At 52.1% G+C, this 17,643-nt stretch overlaps 1 protein-coding gene across 1 annotated transcript; it reads left to right on the top strand.

Annotated features, from left to right (window-relative positions):
• Positions 1–485: 485 nt before the first annotated feature.
• On the top strand, positions 486–17,425 carry CNTN2 (contactin 2; the record flags this gene model as incomplete). Its single annotated transcript, XM_080917759.1, has 22 exons — positions 486–626; positions 4,408–4,552; positions 4,666–4,841; positions 5,043–5,138; positions 5,435–5,644; positions 5,945–6,044; positions 6,961–7,136; positions 7,465–7,601; positions 7,955–8,084; positions 9,714–9,864; positions 9,962–10,089; positions 10,346–10,521; positions 11,398–11,518; positions 12,054–12,212; positions 12,664–12,813; positions 14,151–14,221; positions 14,525–14,759; positions 15,006–15,118; positions 15,924–16,110; positions 16,368–16,480; positions 16,802–16,970; positions 17,322–17,425. The coding sequence occupies exons 1-22, from the start codon at positions 551–553 to the stop codon at positions 17,423–17,425; spliced, it is 3,123 nt and encodes a 1,040-aa protein (XP_080773885.1). The 5' UTR covers positions 486–550.
• Between the last annotated feature and the right edge of the window lie 218 nt (positions 17,426–17,643).

Below are 17,643 nucleotides of genomic sequence, written 5' to 3'. Positions count from 1 at the left end.
TCAGAGACTGTACAGCCCCAGAGGGGCTTAGTGCCCCACCCAGGCAGCTACTGGAGGAAGAGCAGAACAAGAGTAGTCTTCATCCCCGGGCACCAGAGGAAGAAGTCCTTAACTCCTCACCCAGGCAAAGGCCCCGCTCTCTAAGGGCTTCTCCTGATACAGAGGACTCACCATTGCAAGCAAGCGGGCAGGTGGGTTCTTGCCTCCCAATTAGTTCCGCTTTCACTTCCTGATCAGCACCTGCCGGCTGGAGGGAGGGGCACCAGGCAGAGCCAGACTCCCAGGGGTTATGGGGAGGCACTCAGCCCTGGAACAGCTCCATGGTGATAGCCAAGCCCCTCCCTCCTCTGGGATCTGAGGAGGATAAGTGCAGGTCAGCCCCGGCAGGAAGGCAAGTCCTCACCAGATGTGCCTGCAGCTGGGAGAGCACTGCAGCTCAGCACCCTCATCCTGTCTTCTCAGGTGTGTCTCAGCCTCCAGTTGACTCTCCTGGAGCTAAGCTGCTGCGGCTCCTCTCTTCTGGACTCTGCCTCTGCCTGAAACACCCACCATGGGGACACCCGCCAGGAAAAAGGCAAGCTTGCTGCTGCTGGTGCTGGCCACAGTGGCTCTGGTCTCCTCTCCAGGTAAGAGCAGCTGATTATAGGGTTAAATCATATCATCCCTTAGGAAGCAATTCTTCTGCATTGCTGAAGCCATTTCCTTGCTAAATCCTTCCCATACACGGGGTCTTGCCTTACCTTTGAAGTTGGGAGGAAAGGAAATAAATCTCTACTGTGTTGAAGAGGAAGAAAAATGTGACCCAGAGAGGCTGAGTGCTTTACCCTCTGCCACACAGTGCAATGTGGCACAGCCAGGTCCCCACGCTATCTGTTGAAGAGGTGGCCTCTAGAACAGCACTGCACAGTGTGCTAGGCATCGCCAAGTGTGAGTCCTGAGCTAACGAGTGATTCAAATGAAAACGATGCCTTCAGTGGCATGTCAAGCCACCTGTCAAGCGCTCTATGGGACAACTCCAGCATATGCACATTTGTCCTAAAGAATGCTCCAGGACCCTGGACCCAAGGGAACAGCAGCTACCTCATAGAATGTTGGGGGCTCCCTTTTGGGGGTCTGGATGGGTCAGGCAGAGAGCAAGCAGAGGAGGCAGAGCAGGGTTGCCGACAGAGGACAGAGGGTCCAGTCTCCATGGTGCGCTCCATGATCCAGCAAGAAGGCAGAGAAGGGAGCAGAGCTGGAGAGGTCCTGCCCTGGAGCTGGCTGTTCCAAGGCTTGCAGCTAAGGGGCCAGCTGGCTACTGTTTGGCTTTGTCTGGGTCCTAAATCCAAACCGATAGGAGTCTCTTTTTCCCCTAATGAGCTCCAAGGGAGAAGGAGCACACATTCTGCAGTCCTGGAGGTTAGGCCACATCTTTTGCCCATGACCCTTCAAGACACAGCCATACCCTGTCTCTGCTGTCTCAGAAGCTCGCCCCAGGTCCCTGTTGCTCTGTTCTACCCTGCACCCAGGGTGCTTCGTAGGGCAGCTGAGAAGCAAAGCTAACTCCTACACCTCACTCCTGGCTGTTTCCTCCAGACTGGATAAGAGGCTCTCGCTTCACAGAATGAGACACTGTATCAGCCTGCTATGGAGAGAGGGGGAGAGGATGAATCTAATGCCCCTCCTCCTCCCACCGTCTCCTCTGGTATCCACTTCCTGCTCTTTACTCCCATTGAGTAAAGGCTAGAGAAGAGGGTCCTCAGCATCCCCTTTCTTGGGGGCAACTCCTTTGGGAAGCAAAAGGTGCAACCAAATGGGTCAGAAGGTAATTGCCAAACGTCCGAGGCCAGGACCTGGGCTGTTATCTCCCAGTGTGACCTGATTCTAGATCTGCTTTTTACTGAGACCTGGAAAGTGTTTCTTGGCTTGCTCACCTGATCCTGGAATAGACCTCTGGACCGCTCACACTCCAGTGCAAGGCGAGGCGCACCATCAAGAGATTTTCCTGGGGAAAAGAGCAACAGGGGAAAAGAATGAAGGTGCTTGGGGCAGGGGCCACAGAGAGGGCGGCCCTTGCCTGCGAGTGTGTGTGTTCATATGTGCTCACCTGTGTGTAAGGTTCGCCTGTAGGCCTGTGTGTAGCCAGGGAGTGGTGTGGGCTGTGTGAGAGACTGTGGACCAGTTCGACGCTGTGGGGTGCAGGTGTGAGTGCAACACAGCTTAGACCTCGATGTCTTCAACTCCAGCTCCTTTCAGAAGCATCTCTTACTCCCCAGATTTCTGGGTTTCACCCCCAAAACTCCTTTTCTCAGGCCTTCTGGGTGGGGCCGGGGCCTCAGATAGTCCCGAAAACCTGAAGTCAGAAATTGTAGCCACCGTGTTCAAAAATGTCAGCTGCAAGGTGAGGCTGGACGGGGGTAGACCTTTTGCTTTGTTTTGAGGTACAGAAAGTTATCGAGCTCTCCTAAGGGTCAGATTCCGTGTTGAAGAGTTAAGAAGCACCTTGCTTCTTAGAGAACTTTGAGGAAGAATTTGGAATGTGGATCAGACAGCCATATATGCGAACGGACCGACAGCACAATTCTTATCATGACTTAATTATTGTCAGTGAGTAGAGCTACCTATGAGTTCATGTGCACGGAGTGAGCAGGCGGGGCTATGGGCAGCTGGGCCTGCCTGGCAGAGAGGTGTGTGCAGTTGCCTATCTACCCATTTGACTGGCTTAGAGAGACAGCTGTATACAAACATCTGTGTGCTGTGACAACACAGTAGGATCCTGTGCGGGTGAGACATGAAGGTGTGTGCATGTGGATATTGGGGTGAGTGTAAGGGTGTGCACATGGTCTTAAAGTACCAGGGTGTCCAGGCCCCACACCCAGAGTTGCTGGAAGCTGCTATTGTCTAAAGTTGTTCCCGGCAGCTTCTCCATCCCTCCTTCTCCTCCTTTGCATCCTCCTCCTCCCCTCTCTCCAGGTGGTCCCAGCTGGGACAGGGTCCCTTCCCTCCACCACCATCATTAACTCCGGATTAAGCTGGGCTTTCCAGGGGGAGATGATGCCATTGCTGTCAGACTCTACCTCTGAGGCCCCAGGCAGCAGTAAGGGAGAGTGACAAGCGACTGGGAGGGAGGGGTGGAGGACTCAAACAGGACTCCAGGGAAGCCCTCCCCAGACCATTCTGAAAGTCCTGCCTCCTGCCTCATTCCTCATTCAGAGGGCTGCTTAGCAGATGCCCCAACTCCCAAGAGGCCAGAGCTGGCCCTCAGCTGCAGCAGAGGGACCACGCTCGTTCAGAAGAGGACTAGCAGCTGGATGTGCCCAGAAAGAAGGCACTAATTGGTTAATGGAGTTCCCTCCTCCCATCCCCCACCCAACAAGGAAGGTCTGAAATCAGCTGCAGGAAGAGATTGGAGCCAATTAGGGGGCCTGGCTCCCACCTGATCCCGCAGTGGCAGAGCCCCCACTGTGCCTATGCGGGTGTGAAGTACTGCTGACCCTGTGCTGGTGAGATAGGACAATGGTGTGTGCAAAGCAAGGCCATGGCTGAGACAGGGCCAGGAAAGGCAAGTGTGAAACCCATTTGCTAAGCAACATGGCTTGCCCGATACAGATCGGCTGTATGACCACTGGGTCTTTCTTTCCTGAGAAGGGACACAGTTCATAAAACTGTCACCATTCAACCTGCCAACACAGCCAACATCCAGACGTCCTCTGCACCCTGTCCCCAGTTGGGTCTAACAGCTAGTTGCTGGGTTTGCATCCTGTGCCAGGCCCTTGGTATTTTCTACTGTTAGACCCTGTTATGGACCTGGTGAATAGTTATGGAAGTGAATTTCATAGGAAAACATCAGATCAATATACAGGGGGGTCTATAGCTTGCCCAAGGTAACCCCAGCTCAGCCCCCAGATAAGCACTTTTCACTAGGCTATACTGCCCTAGGAGAGCACTGGACTCCAGAAACACACAACACCCTTTGCCCCTGTTTCCTGCCGGTGACTTCTCACGTGCCACAGCTGTGTGAGGTTTCCTGAGAGTCTAACTGAATCTTGTCCCTAAAGCACTATTCGACATGGCACCCTGTACTGTCTGTTCTGTTTCCTCCCCTGGACTGCAAAGCCCTTCAAAGAAAGGGACCATGTGTCTGATTCATTTTTCACAGCCCTAAGTATACAACACGTGCTTACTATGTGACTGTAGGTAGGCGAGTGAATACTCCAATGTAGATTAATGGACCTGCCCAGCCTGTTTAAAGTAAATTAAATTTAAATTGTGGTTCCTTAGACACATTCCAAACCCTCAACAGCCACCAGTGGTCCATGGCCACCTACTGGCCAACGCAGAAAAGGATGAATCCCCACTGAGTTCTCCCCCGACGCTGGACTCCATCTCAGGCATTGAGGCTACAGTGGTACTACTCCCTGTTTGCAGGATGGAGCTTTGCCCAGGGAACGCCAGCTACCTTTGGACCCATCTTTGAAGAGCAACCTGTTGGCCTGCTATTTCCAGAGGAGTCTGCAGAGGATCAGGTGACACTGGCGTGCCGTGCCCGAGCTAGCCCACCAGCCACCTATAGGTGAGGTCCTAGCCATGAATGCTGGGAGCCCCCGGGCACCATACAGGTATTCTTTACATTATCCTTACCCAGGTAGGCCTGAAGCCCCATCCCCACTGTCACCCCTGCTACAGGTGGAAGATGAACGGCACAGAAATGAACCTGGAACCTGGCTCCCGTCACCAGCTGATGGGGGGCAACCTGGTCATCATGAGCCCCACCAAGGCGCAGGATGCTGGCGTCTACCAGTGCCTAGCCTCCAACCCAGTAGGCACTGTCGTCAGCAAGGAGGCTGTCCTCCGCTTTGGCTGTGAGATCCATGGGAGCCAAGATGTTGGGTGTGGGTAGATGGGGCCAGGAAAAGGTGCCCAGGAAGGACAGGTGGTGGCAGCCTCCAGCCAGGCTTTCTTGCCAGCAAATGGCATGTTCGAGACTGCCTCTTCCCCGTGGAGGAGGGACTGGGGAGCTGCGTGCTTGAAGACAGTGCCTGAGCCTTGCTCTCTGTCTCCAGTTCTGCAGGAATTCTCCAAGGAGGAGAGAGACCCTGTGAAAACCCATGAGGGCTGGGGGGTGATGCTGCCCTGTAACCCACCTGCCCATTACCCAGGTAAGTGGGGATCCCGGGCCAGTGCAAGACTGGGAGGGGGCGTGTACCAGAAAGAACTTTCGGATGCTAGCACCACAAAGGAGAAACAGAACAGGAGGTGGTAAGTCTTCAAGTGGCTCTGCATTTCCCTAGCTGGACTGAGAGCATGCTCACAGTATCTAGCATCATGGGGAGAGAGCTGACGTCATCTCTTCCCGCTACACCTCCAGCCCCTGTTTAGAGCTGCAAGCTCTCATGAGAAGACAGAGCTTGCAGCATGTTTGGGGTCCTGCTTCCTCAAACTCCTTCCTTTCTAGGTTTGTCCTACCGCTGGCTCCTCAATGAGTTCCCCAACTTCATCCCGACGGACGGGCGTCACTTCGTGTCCCAGACTACAGGAAACCTGTACATCGCCCGAACCAATGCCTCAGACCTGGGCAACTACTCATGTCTGGCTACCAGCCACATGGACTTCTCCACCAAGAGTGTCTTCAGCAAATTTGCACAGCTCAACCTGGCTGCTGAAGGTCAGGATCTAGGGTAATGGAGGGGCTGGAAGAGTTGATAGGCTTCGGGGGAAAACAGTATCCCACCAAGCCTAAGAACGACAGCTCAGAGCGGATGAGACTCTGATGCCAAGTCTCAGACCCTTGCCCCAGGCCGCCATGGGAAAGGGAATGTTTGGGGATTCCAAACATTTATTTGGAGATTTGTGAACTTTGGAAGGCATGGGCTCTAATACAGAGCACCTCCCTCGAGTCCGTTGTGTGTGATTCACACAACCTCTCTCTCTCTCTCTCTCTTTCTTTCCCTCCCTCCCTCCCCAGATCCCCGTCTCTTTGCTCCCAGTATCAAAGCCCGGTTTCCCCCAGAGACCTACGCACTGGTTGGGCAGCAAGTCACCCTGGAGTGCTTTGCCTTTGGGAAGTAAGTACCATAGGACAAGAGTGCCCTGGGCCCAGGCAGGGTTTCATTTCAAAGCCCCTCAAGGGAAGGAGAGATCCCAGAATGCGAGAGCAAAGTCAATAGACTAACAGGGTCCTGGGCACAAAACAGGCATCACCCACTACCTATGAAACAAGTTCTGCCAGTGAGACATCACACACAAGGGCTTTATGAGCATGAGGGAGTCACGTGGTCCTCCAATAGTAAATGGTGGTCCTGGGAAGTTTGAGGAGCACCCAGCAGCAGAAAAAAACAATATGAACCACCCTGCTGGCTCAAAGCTCAGCTTCAACACTCGCTGGCTGGGAGACCTCAGGCAAGCGACCTAACATCTCAGGCTCAGCTGTACGACTGATAGACAGTCATGGTAACAGTGCCTGCCCTGTAGGATTGTTACAAAGATCAGATGAGTGAATGGATACCAGCCCTGAGAGCAGTACTTGGCACTTTAACAGGTATGAATGTTAAATGCTACATTAGGCATTTCACAAACTACAACAGGAAGGCTTGCTTCTTTTTCTTGCTCTCCCGGAAGAAGGACCCACTAGGGCAGGGCTCCTTGGCTACTGCTATGTGGGAAGTTATCAAGCTTCCGGGAAACATCTATAAAGGAGCATTTGACAGGGTAACATGCCCACCCCCTTGACCCATTGGTTCCCTAGGCCAGTTTAATATATAAATTACTAATAATGAACATGCCTTGGAAAAGCAAGGTGTTGATAAAGGGGACCTGTCAAAGCCTATGTTCCTAGCCTCTTCCCATCTGTCCCCTCCCAGGAGTCCCCTTCACCTTGTCCAGTGCTTCAGGAGGGCCTGCGAGTGTGAACATAGGTACTACAAACACATGAGGAGCATGCTCGGCTCAGCTCATCCCCTCTGGTTCTTTCTCCCCTGCCAGCCCTGTTCCCAGGATCAAGTGGCGCAAAGTGGATGGTTCCTTGTCCCCCCAGTGGGCCACAGCAGAGCCCACCCTGCAGATCCCCAGTGTGAGCTTTGAGGATGAGGGTACCTATGAGTGTGAGGCAGAGAACTCCAAGGGCCGTGATACCGTCCAGGGACGCATCATCGTGCAAGGTACAGAGCTGGAGAAACCTCCCTCTTCCCTGAGGAAACAGTGCGAAAATCCAAGAGACTGAGAGGCCTCTTGCTTGAGTCTTCTGACTGTTGCCAGGACTACTAAGAATAGTTGGAGAGGCCATCTCGGAGCTCAGCAGGGGCATACAAAAAGCGCACAAGTCTTTCAAAAGATTTGGATGCTAAAGCAGCAGCTGGCACAACCATAAAGTACCAGCTTCCCTGCCCCCATTTCTTTGTCCTCTCCATCCCAGAGTACCAACAGCGCCATCTGCTGTCACGTACAAATACTGCAGCCGCATAATTCCCCATTTCTCTTCCCCCACAGCTCAGCCTGAGTGGCTAAAGGTGATCTCAGACACAGAAGCTGACATTGGCTCCAACTTACGTTGGGGCTGTGCAGCAGCAGGCAAACCCCGGCCCATGGTGCGCTGGCTGAGAAATGGGGAGCCTCTGGCCTCCCAGGTATGAAATCAGGGCTTCCTCCCACACAACCACCCTCTTCTGCTGCCTGTCCCTCTTACCCTGCGGGGCCAACCAAAAGGTTTTGGGAAGTTCTGGTGCTTCTTCTCTCGGAGAGACACAAGGCCACAGGTGGGTCACCTGTGTCACAGATCTGGGATCCCAGCATCACCAGGGATGTCATCTTAAACCTAGCCTCCAGGAGGCTAAAGTACCAGGCAACCCCAAAGTAGGCCCTCATTCTGAGAAAAGTTAACGTACACCACACCACCACCATCACCACCACCTCCTGGCCCCTTCCTGTCCTCCAATGGTCCTGATGTCCCTCCCTGTCCTGCCCTGGCTCTTCTGCACAGAACCGGGTGGATGTCTTGGCTGGGGACCTGCGATTCTCTAAGCTGAGTCTGGAAGATTCTGGCATGTACCAGTGTGTGGCGGAAAACAAGCATGGCACCATCTATGCCAGTGCTGAGCTGGCTGTACAAGGTAAAGGAGGCAGGAGACAGCCCCGGAGCACGAAGGTTGTGTCTGGCTGGGTCTGAGCTTTTGCTTCTCCGAACACGTGCTTGCATGTGTACATTCTCTTCTGTTTTTCGATGGCCCTCGGTTACACCAGTTTTCAGACACAGAGAGTTCTCCAAAGACGTGTCTGAATAAAGCCAACACTCGCAGCAGTGAAAAGAGCTGATCTTTATTTAATCTAGCTCCTTAGGCTCTGTGGCCTGATTCTATGCCTCAGTTTCTCAATTTAAAAAAATGCTTCACCCTGTACTTGAACACTGCTTTGAGAAGAAATGAAAAACAAAGGGTGTAATGTGACTGGGACAAAGAACACCAGCCACTTGAGCTTACAAGGTGTATTTTCTCTGCTGCGAGATGAACATTAGAAGCCGTTATTAAGTTTGATATGGCTCAACAAAGACTCTTAATTTTATTTATTTTTTTAAGTTTTTAAATATTTGTTTATTTTACATATATGAGTACACTGTAGCTGTTTCAGACACACCAGAAGAGGGCATCAGATCCCATTACAGATGGTTGTGAGCCACCATGTGGATGGTGAGAACTGAACTCAGGACCTCTGAAGAACAGTCAGTGCTCTTAACCACTAGGCCATCTCTCCAGCCCTCTTTTTATTTATGTTTTTATTTCATTTGTATGAAGCCTGTATTTGTATGTCTATCCCATGTTATAGAAGTCAGAAGAAAGTGTTGATTCTCCTGAAACTGGAGTTACAGATGGTCGTGGGCCACCACTGGGTGCTGGGAATTGAACTCAGGTCCTCTGGAAGAGCAGTCCATGCTCTGACCCACTGAGCCATCTCTCCAGCCCCAAGACTCATTCTTTCATTCACTAATTCAACCAATACTTACTCAACCTCTCCTGAGGAACAAATACAAAAGATCTGCCTTAAATACTGTACAAGAATCGAGGGAGAGGAACAAATTAAGACAAAATTTATTCCAGATAATCCTAAAAATATGGTATAAAAAATCCAGGACAGCAGTGGTGCTGAGGTGAGTCGGTTAGATGGGGTGGTCAGAAAATACTCTTGCACTATGATCTGAAGGAGACAGACTTGTAAAAATCTGGGGAGGTTTCAGGTAATATTATATATGCAGACACTAAGATCCTAAAGGAGGAAAGACTTGGCAGCTTCAAAGGGTTAAAAGGAAAGCTAAGAGGTGCGGAGGTGGAGAGATGATTCATCAGCTAAGAGCACTGGCTAAGAAAACTGAGGTTCCATTCCCAGTACCCACATGGTGGCTCACAACAACCTGTAATTCCAGTTCCAGGGAACCCTGCGCCCTCTTCTGGCCTCCTCAGGCACTGCATGCAGGTGGTACGCAGGCAAAACACCCACACATACATAAAGCAAAAATAAATCTTTAAAAGAAAAAGGAAGAAAAACCAAAAGAAAGCAAGACAGATGATTGGAGCGTGTGTGTGGGATGAATAGAGAAGGATGTGATGATACAGGAATAGACTTGAGTTCTAGAGACAGACGTTGCTGCCACTTGAGACGCTTAGCGCGAAGCCGCCAGGTGACATCTTAATTAAGGTGGGCGGGTAGATATCTTGAGGGTGAGCCATTGAGTACCCCTTCTTCCACAGCTCTGGCCCCAGACTTCAGGCAGAACCCCGTGAGACGGCTGATCCCTGCAGCTCGAGGTGGAGAGATCAGCATCCCGTGCCAGCCTCGCGCAGCTCCAAAAGCTACAATACTTTGGAGCAAGGGTACTGAGATTTTGGGGAACAGTACCAGGTAGGTTCTGTGTGCCACAACTTCATAGAGGCCAGTCCCCTTCCAATGATCACGGTGTGTCCCCGAGATGACTGGATCTTTTCTGTCCTTGCTCCAGAGTGACTGTCACCTTGGATGGCACCTTGATTATCAGAAACATCAGTCGGTCGGATGAAGGCAAATATACCTGCTTTGCTGAGAATTTCATGGGCAAAGCCAACAGTACAGGGATCCTATCTGTGCGTGGTAAGGACTATGGACTGTTCAGACCAGTGGTCAGCTGCTGGGATGCTGTTCTGCCAACCATTCCTTCTTGGTTCCCTATCGTTCTTGCAAAGCTGCCTCACAACTCAATTTCTCTTGGGACCACCTGTGGCCAGCCTCCAGAATCTAGCTGTGCATGAATATGTATCTCTTCTTGGAGTATAGGCCAGAGTCTCTTTCCTTCATGGGACTTTGCCATTACAGAGCCTTGTTTTGTTGTTGCTGTTTTGCTTTGTAGATGCAACCAAGATCACCCTAGCTCCTTCGAGTGCTGACATCAATGTGGGTGATAACCTGACCCTACAGTGTCACGCCTCGCACGACCCCACTATGGACCTCACGTTCACCTGGACCCTGGATGATTTCCCTATTGACTTTGATAAGCCTGGTGGTCACTACCGGAGAGCCAGTGCGGTAAGGCCTGAGGCCTCATAAGTCTCTGTCTTAGTCAGGGTTTCTATTCCTGCACAAAACATCATGACCAAGAAGCAGGTTGGGGAGGAAAGGGTTTATTCAGCTTACACTTCCACATCGCTGTTCATCACCAAAGGAAGTCAGGACTGGAACTCAAGCAGGTCAGGAAGCAGGAGCTGATGCAGAGGCCATGGAGGGATGTTACTTACTGGCTCGCTTCTCCTGGCTTGTTCAGCCTGCTATCTTATAGAACCCAGAACTACAAGCCCAGGGATGGCACCACCCACAATGGGCTGGGCCCTCCCCCTTGATCACTGGTTGAGAAAATGCCTTACAGCTGGATCTCATGAAGACATTTCCTCAACTGATGTCCCTTTCTCTGTGATAATTCCAGCTTGTGTCAAGCTGCACCAGTACAATCTCCCTCCTTCCTGATAAGCCAGAGAATGAGATGGCCTCGACCGTTACCACCTTCAGGCTCTCCAGAGTTTACCCCAACCCCTGAGGCCATGCCCAGAAAGATCATCCTAGGACCCACAGCCACCTTTCCTGGATCCACCCAAGGACCGCCCTTCTGAGTTAGAATCTAGCTTTAGTATTCCAAGTGGACCAGGGGATTCTCTCTGCTACTGTTCCTCTCCCACAGTACAAATGCCATCGTCAACTTGGCTCATGAAGGCTGTCTTATGTGACACACTTTATTGCCCAGTGGCACCAAGTAGCTCATTCTTCCCCTTGAACAGATAGAAACACTGATGCACAGAGGGCATGGATGCCGTGCAGCCAGGGAACCCAGGCTCCATTCTGTCTTATGGCCTATTATACAAGTCAGGGCTTCCTCCTAACTTATCATATCTTGCTGTTCCCTGTGCACAGAAGGAGACCATTGGGGACCTGACTATCCTGAATGCTCAGCTACGCCATGGTGGGAAATATACATGCAAGGCCCAGACAGTGGTAGATGGCGCATCCAAGGAGGCCACAGTCCTGGTCCGAGGTAATGGGCCTCAGCCACCCCATTCAGACAGGCTTCCTCTCTACAAAGGGAGCCCAGCAGAGGAAGCCCCAGTGGGGGAGAAGCCCCCAGCAAAGGGACCCCCAGCAGAGCTCCATCAGGAGGGAGCCCCAGCAAAGGGAGGCCCAACATGTCTTCCCTCCCTGAAAGCTGACAGAAGCCACAGAGACAGACGCGTCTGTTTAGTGCTTATGTCATTCTTGGTGGCTCCTAAATGAGTAGACTATTTCTTCCAAAGCCATACAAGAAAGAAAATGTACCCTAAACACCCGCAAGACTTTGTCTCATGAGCTCAGGAGTTTCAGGTTCGGTGCAGGGAAAAATCTGTACAATGGACAGCCTCTGTAAGCCTCCATATCTGAGACACATCGCTCCTCAGTGTTCTCCTCTGTCCCCATCCTCTGGCCTCCCACCCAATCTCTCCTGCCCTCTGATGCCCCAAGCTGAGTCTAGATAAAACTGACTCAAATTGGGAGCTGCCCATTTCTGACCCAGCATGCTCTGCCTCTTGGTACAGGTCCCCCAGGTCCCCCAGGGGGTGTGGTGGTGAGAGACATTGGAGAAACCACCGTTCAGCTTAGCTGGAGTCGTGGCTTTGACAATCACAGCCCCATTGCCAAGTACACTCTGCAGGCTCGAACTCCACCCTCCGGGAAATGGAAGCAGGTTCGAACCAGTAAGTATGAGGCACCACGTGGATCAGTATTAATAAAGCCCCCACTGTGTGCACAGCAGAAGCCAGGGGGTCAGAAGGTCAGGGGCTGAACCCAAGGCTTCAAAGAGAATTAAGTTTTGTTCTCTTGCATCCAGGGAGCATCTAGGCAGGCAGGGAAGCCTTTATAGACAGGAAGGTAAGAAGAGGGAGGGCTGGAGGGGGCAGCCTTGAAGCCTTTGAAGAATTGTTGCTAGAGAATGCCAGCATGTTCAACATGTATGGAGTGGGGGGAACACAGCGTTGGCAAAGGCCCCATGACGTCAGAGTTCACTAGCTTCTCAGTCAAAGAGTGATTGAGGGATTAGTGTTTGATAGGACCAGGATAAGGGGCAGAGCACAAAAGGTCACGCGGGCCCAGAACCTGCCCTCATCATAAATGAACACAAGCCACTAACTGCCTGGGACCTTGCAGATCCTGTGAATATCGAGGGCAATGCAGAGACGGCCCAGGTGCTGGGTCTCATGCCTTGGATGGACTATGAATTTCGGGTTTCAGCTAGCAACATCTTGGGCACTGGGGAGCCCAGCAGTCCCTCCAGCAGAATCCGCACTAAGGAAGCAGGTGAGTGTCTGGGGTTCTGAAGGGAACTCTCTACAAAGGGAGCCCCAGCAGAGGAAGCAGAAACAAAATCCCAATCTGTTTACCAGGCCTGGGTCCCCTTGGTGAGTAAATAGGGAAAAGATGAAAAGTTAGAAGCAAAGCTGCTGTTCGGACAAACTGCCTGAGCTGAACCCCTTGCTGAAAAGCAGGCCTGCAGGCAGGTCTCTAGCCAGTTTCAGCTTAGTACTCAAACCCACAAGTGCTGATTTGAACACGGGAGGAGGATGCACACCGGGAGAGCTTGGTCTCAAACCTAGGACAAGAACCGTAAACTGTTTTCTAAGTGTACACAACCTGCTAATCAGCTAATGAGGAAGGAGTGTGTCCGTGTGCATTCGTGTGGGCGTGTACACACACGTGCTCTGCAGGGGGCTAGAGAGGCAGCCAGACTTCAGGCCCTGTTTAGTTAGTATCTTTGGAGCAGGAGGGATAATAATCTGCCTGCAACCCTCGGTGAAAGCACATGTTTGTCAGAGCCAGGGAAGAGTGTGAGGAGAGAACCAGGAAGGAAACAGAAATGGTCTTCGCCCGCCCAGGGGCACCCGCTGTGCTCTGATCATTCCCCAGGAGGGCTGGGTCTTTGATTCTAGCACCTCAGGAACTGATGAGCAGACAAACACAGTGCAAAGGGGCAGTGAGGATCTTTAAAGTCGTTAGAGCGGAGATCACGCTCTAGCTGGGCTGTGCTTTAGCTGTGCGAACTTTGGACAAGTTGCTTAACTGCTCTGGACCTCGGGCTTTCTGTCTTACCCTGGTGCTCAGGGAGCTGACAGAAGCCATCTCGGTATTATTTAATACTAAAGACGGGGAAATTAAATCTACCACCAGAGAGAGAGAGAGAGAGAGAGAGAGAGAGAGAGAGAGAAAATACCAGTAAAGTAACTGAAATACCCTCTAACAAAATTGTTTTGTTGTTTTCATTAACTGCTGTTCAAAATTCCTTATTCCCATTGACTGAAGCAAACTGGAGTGGGTTTCTGGCTTAGCTAAGCCAGCAGGGGTAAAGACAACATACAAGAGTAGCCATCCCATGCTACCTGGCCTCTCACTAAAATTCTGCTTTCAGTCTGACAGAGACATCATCATCCTCCTATAGAACGTGTAATCGGGGCCCAAAAGGGTTAAGTGGCTAGGCAGAGAAAGCACAGCAAAGATGAGGATTGTCCTCGGGCTGCTCTGACTCTAACTCATGCACAGGGCTATGGGAAGATAAATTAGGACACTCCACCTAAGATGACCCCCACACACACACTTTCTGCCCATTAACACGACACATTTGTGTTCCTTGTCTCTAACAGTCCCCTCAGTGGCACCATCGGGACTCAGTGGAGGGGGAGGAGCCCCTGGAGAACTCATCATCAACTGGACTGTAAGTGGACAGGGACAGAGAGACAGGCCTCTCAGGAATCATGCCCCTTCCCCTCCCATCAGAGTTTGTCTCCAGACACAGTGGCAGCAACAGAAAGGACCACTGGAGTCTCATTTGGAAGCTGGCAGCTTCCCTCCCTCCCATCTCCTCCCCCCCACCCCACCCCCGAACCTCTCAGGAATCCTTTGAGAAGGCACAGGCATCCCAGGGCCATGGATCTGGGTGAAGACTGGGTGGAACCAGATGGATGGGTAGGGAACACATACCCATGGCCCCTGGTCCATGCCATACTCTTGCCCTCAGCCCATGTCACGGGAGTACCAGAATGGAGACGGTTTCGGCTACCGGCTGTCGTTCCGCAGAAAAGGCAGCTCCAGCTGGCAGACTGCCCAGGTGCCTGGTGCTGATGCCCAGTACTTCGTCTATAGCAACGACAGCATCCAGCCCTACACACCCTTTGAGGTCAAGATCCGAGGCTACAATCGTCGGGGGGATGGGCCTGAGAGCCTCACTGCGTTAGTGTACTCAGCAGAGGAAGGTGTGCTGTGGGGCCTGGGGTCTGACCCTCCTTGACTCCCTGGCACAGGGAAGGAGAGGGGATGTCCTATGGGAGGAGAAGCAAGCCTTGGGTGTATACCCTGGGCTTCAACCTGAGCACTGAGCTTCATCTTGGGCCCTGGGATTCCCCCAAAATCCTAAGAGATACAGTCCTAGTCAGGGTCAGTCACTCTGTGGGATACAGAGGTATATTGGCAACGTATTCCCATTCTTTATTGGTCCTTAGAACCCAGGGTGGCCCCTGCCAAGGTCTGGGCCAAGGGGTCCTCATCCTCAGAGATGAATGTGAGCTGGGAACCTGTACTACAAGATATGAACGGCATTCTCCTGGGGTATGAGGTGAGCATCAACTGGGGCTGGAAAGAGGCGGGGCTTGAGTAGTGGCAACAGCTTACAGTCATTCCTCCTGGGATCACTGACTCCTCAGCGAGAGGGTCAAGAGGGAAGGAAGATGGAAAAACCCAGGCCCAATATTGTCAGAGAGAGTGCCTGCTGTTAGCCTGTGCCTCCCGAGGTTGGCTCCTGATTTTAGCACAAGAGGTTTGACAGACTACTGGGAGAAGAAGCTAGTTCCACTGTTGGCCCTTGACTGAAGACTGTTTAGGGTCTGATATTGCACTGGTGTCTGGAGTTGTGTTTACTGGGCACTAAGCATTGAGCTACCTTACAAGCAAATGCATGTTCCAGGACAGCGTCTAAGGGAATGAGATGAACGTTGCATCGAGAGCTGGCATCCCGGGTCTGATGTGTAGGAGGCAGAGGCAGCCACAGGTCTGCAGTAGACCCTGACATTCCGCTGGTACTAGAATGAGCTTGCTGAGCGTGACCTAAGTGATGGGGAAGCCTTGGAAGGCCTGAAGATGCCGACAGCCTGGGCCTTTCTCACCTCTGTTTGTCTCCCCACTAGCCACCTATTTCTTCTTTCCTCCTACATCCTGGACACCTTCCTTGGAGTTAGATGCTGTTAAAGAGCCATAGATGCAGGGACTCGTAGTCACATGGCCAAGCTTTCTGGGTCACCTGACCTAGAGTGTAGGTTATCAAACTAGAGTCTATCACGGGGCCAGCCTGAGCAGGAGAGGAACATGGAAACTGTGTAGCCGAAAGCTTTGCCATGCACTTTAATACATCCTGACCCTTTTAGATTCGCTACTGGAAAGCTGGAGACAAAGAAGCAGCCGCTGACCGAGTGAGGACAGCAGGGCTAGACACCAGTGCCCGAGTCACTGGCCTGTACCCCAACACCAAGTACCACGTCACTGTGAGGGCCTACAACCGGGCTGGCACTGGGCCAGCTAGCCCTTCGGCTGATGCCATGACTATGAAACCCCGTGAGTGCCAGGGATGAAGAAGGGCATGTGCCATGGGGTAGGGACTATTCCTGTCACATGGTCAGCACTAGGCAGCAGCAGGTCAGAGGACCTACTAACATGGTGATGGCCTCTGAGGTATCTTCTGGATTTCCATGGTGACAGATTGTTTTGAGAATTCCTGTCATATGGGTGGGCAACAGAAAGGGGCTGGCTAGAGGAAAAGGGTGGCCCACGGAAGCATATGGCAGTGTCCCCAATCTCCCCTCCCCTGGTAGCACCACGGCGACCTCCTGGCAACATCTCCTGGACTTTCTCAAGCTCCAGTCTCAGCCTTAAGTGGGACCCTGTGGTTCCTCTCCGAAATGAATCTACAGTCACAGGCTACAAGGTGAGAAAGGGGCACACAGGCCTGCCATGAGGAGAAATGGTGCCTATCTTTCCAGTGGTCACAAGGAATCCCTAGAATGTGGCATCTGGGGCTAGGAGAGATATAGAGCATGGGGGCTTTGGGTAGTTCGTGGAAAAGACTATAAAAACAGCTCCACATCACGGTTGCATGAAGGTCAGGGCTAGGGGTCTGACAGGACAGTTTAGCTGCTGGCACACTTACCTCTCACCAGTGAGAAGCTTGGCCAACGAGAAACTGAAGGAGGCAAGAAGGACCTCTTAAGGGTCCAGGAGGCTGTATCTGGAAACTTCTATCCCACAGATGCTGTATCAGAACGACTTGCACCCAACTCCTACGCTCCACCTCACCAGCAAGAACTGGATAGAAATACCAGTCCCTGAAGACATTGGCCATGCTCTAGTACAGATTCGAACCACAGGGCCTGGAGGGGATGGGATCCCAGCAGAAGTCCACATTGTGAGAAATGGAGGTACTGCCCCTCCCTTCCCCTTCTACCTAACCCGTCAGTGGTATTGGTCCCCCAGATACTGGTCAAGGGATTGTCCCCAGAGTAACTCTAACCTACACCCCATAAGGAGAAAGGAAAAGACAGGCAACGAATAGCTCCCACACCACTGTCCCTTCCTTACTCTAGAGCTACCCCAAGGTACAGGAGGGAATGCACTTCTTTTATGGAGTGCAAGGGGCTGGAGACCAAAAGCAAAAGTTAATATTGCATGGGTAAGGCCGTATGACTTTCCTCCAGAGGCCTCTGGGTTCTGTTGGAAGGGTAGGGCTGGGAGGCTCACTCAGCCCACGCGGGTTTTGCTGCTGGTTTCAGGCACGAGCATGATGGTAGAGAGTAGCGCCGTCCGCCCTGCCCACCCTGGACCCATGTTCTCCTGCATGGTGATACTGATGCTCACTGGCTGCCAGAAGCTCTGATCTCAACACTGCCTGCCACACCCAAGCTGGACACCCACCCTAACAGACACAGCGGCTGGCCACAGCCCCCCCTCCAAAGCCAAGGTGGTCCAGCACTGTGCCTGAGAGTGGTTGGCTTAGACACCTACTCCCAACCCTTTATGTAGGAGGTAGGATATTTCTATTCTGCCACAGGATAGAACCATGAAAGGAAATTTTCTTTAAATCAAGAGGTACTG

Source organism: Micromys minutus, assembly GCF_963924665.1.
Source record: "Micromys minutus genome assembly, chromosome: 6".
Lineage (NCBI taxonomy): Eukaryota > Metazoa > Chordata > Mammalia > Rodentia > Muridae > Micromys > Micromys minutus.
Note: the sequence above shows the minus strand (reverse complement) of the source record. Positions and strands in the feature narration are given on the sequence as shown.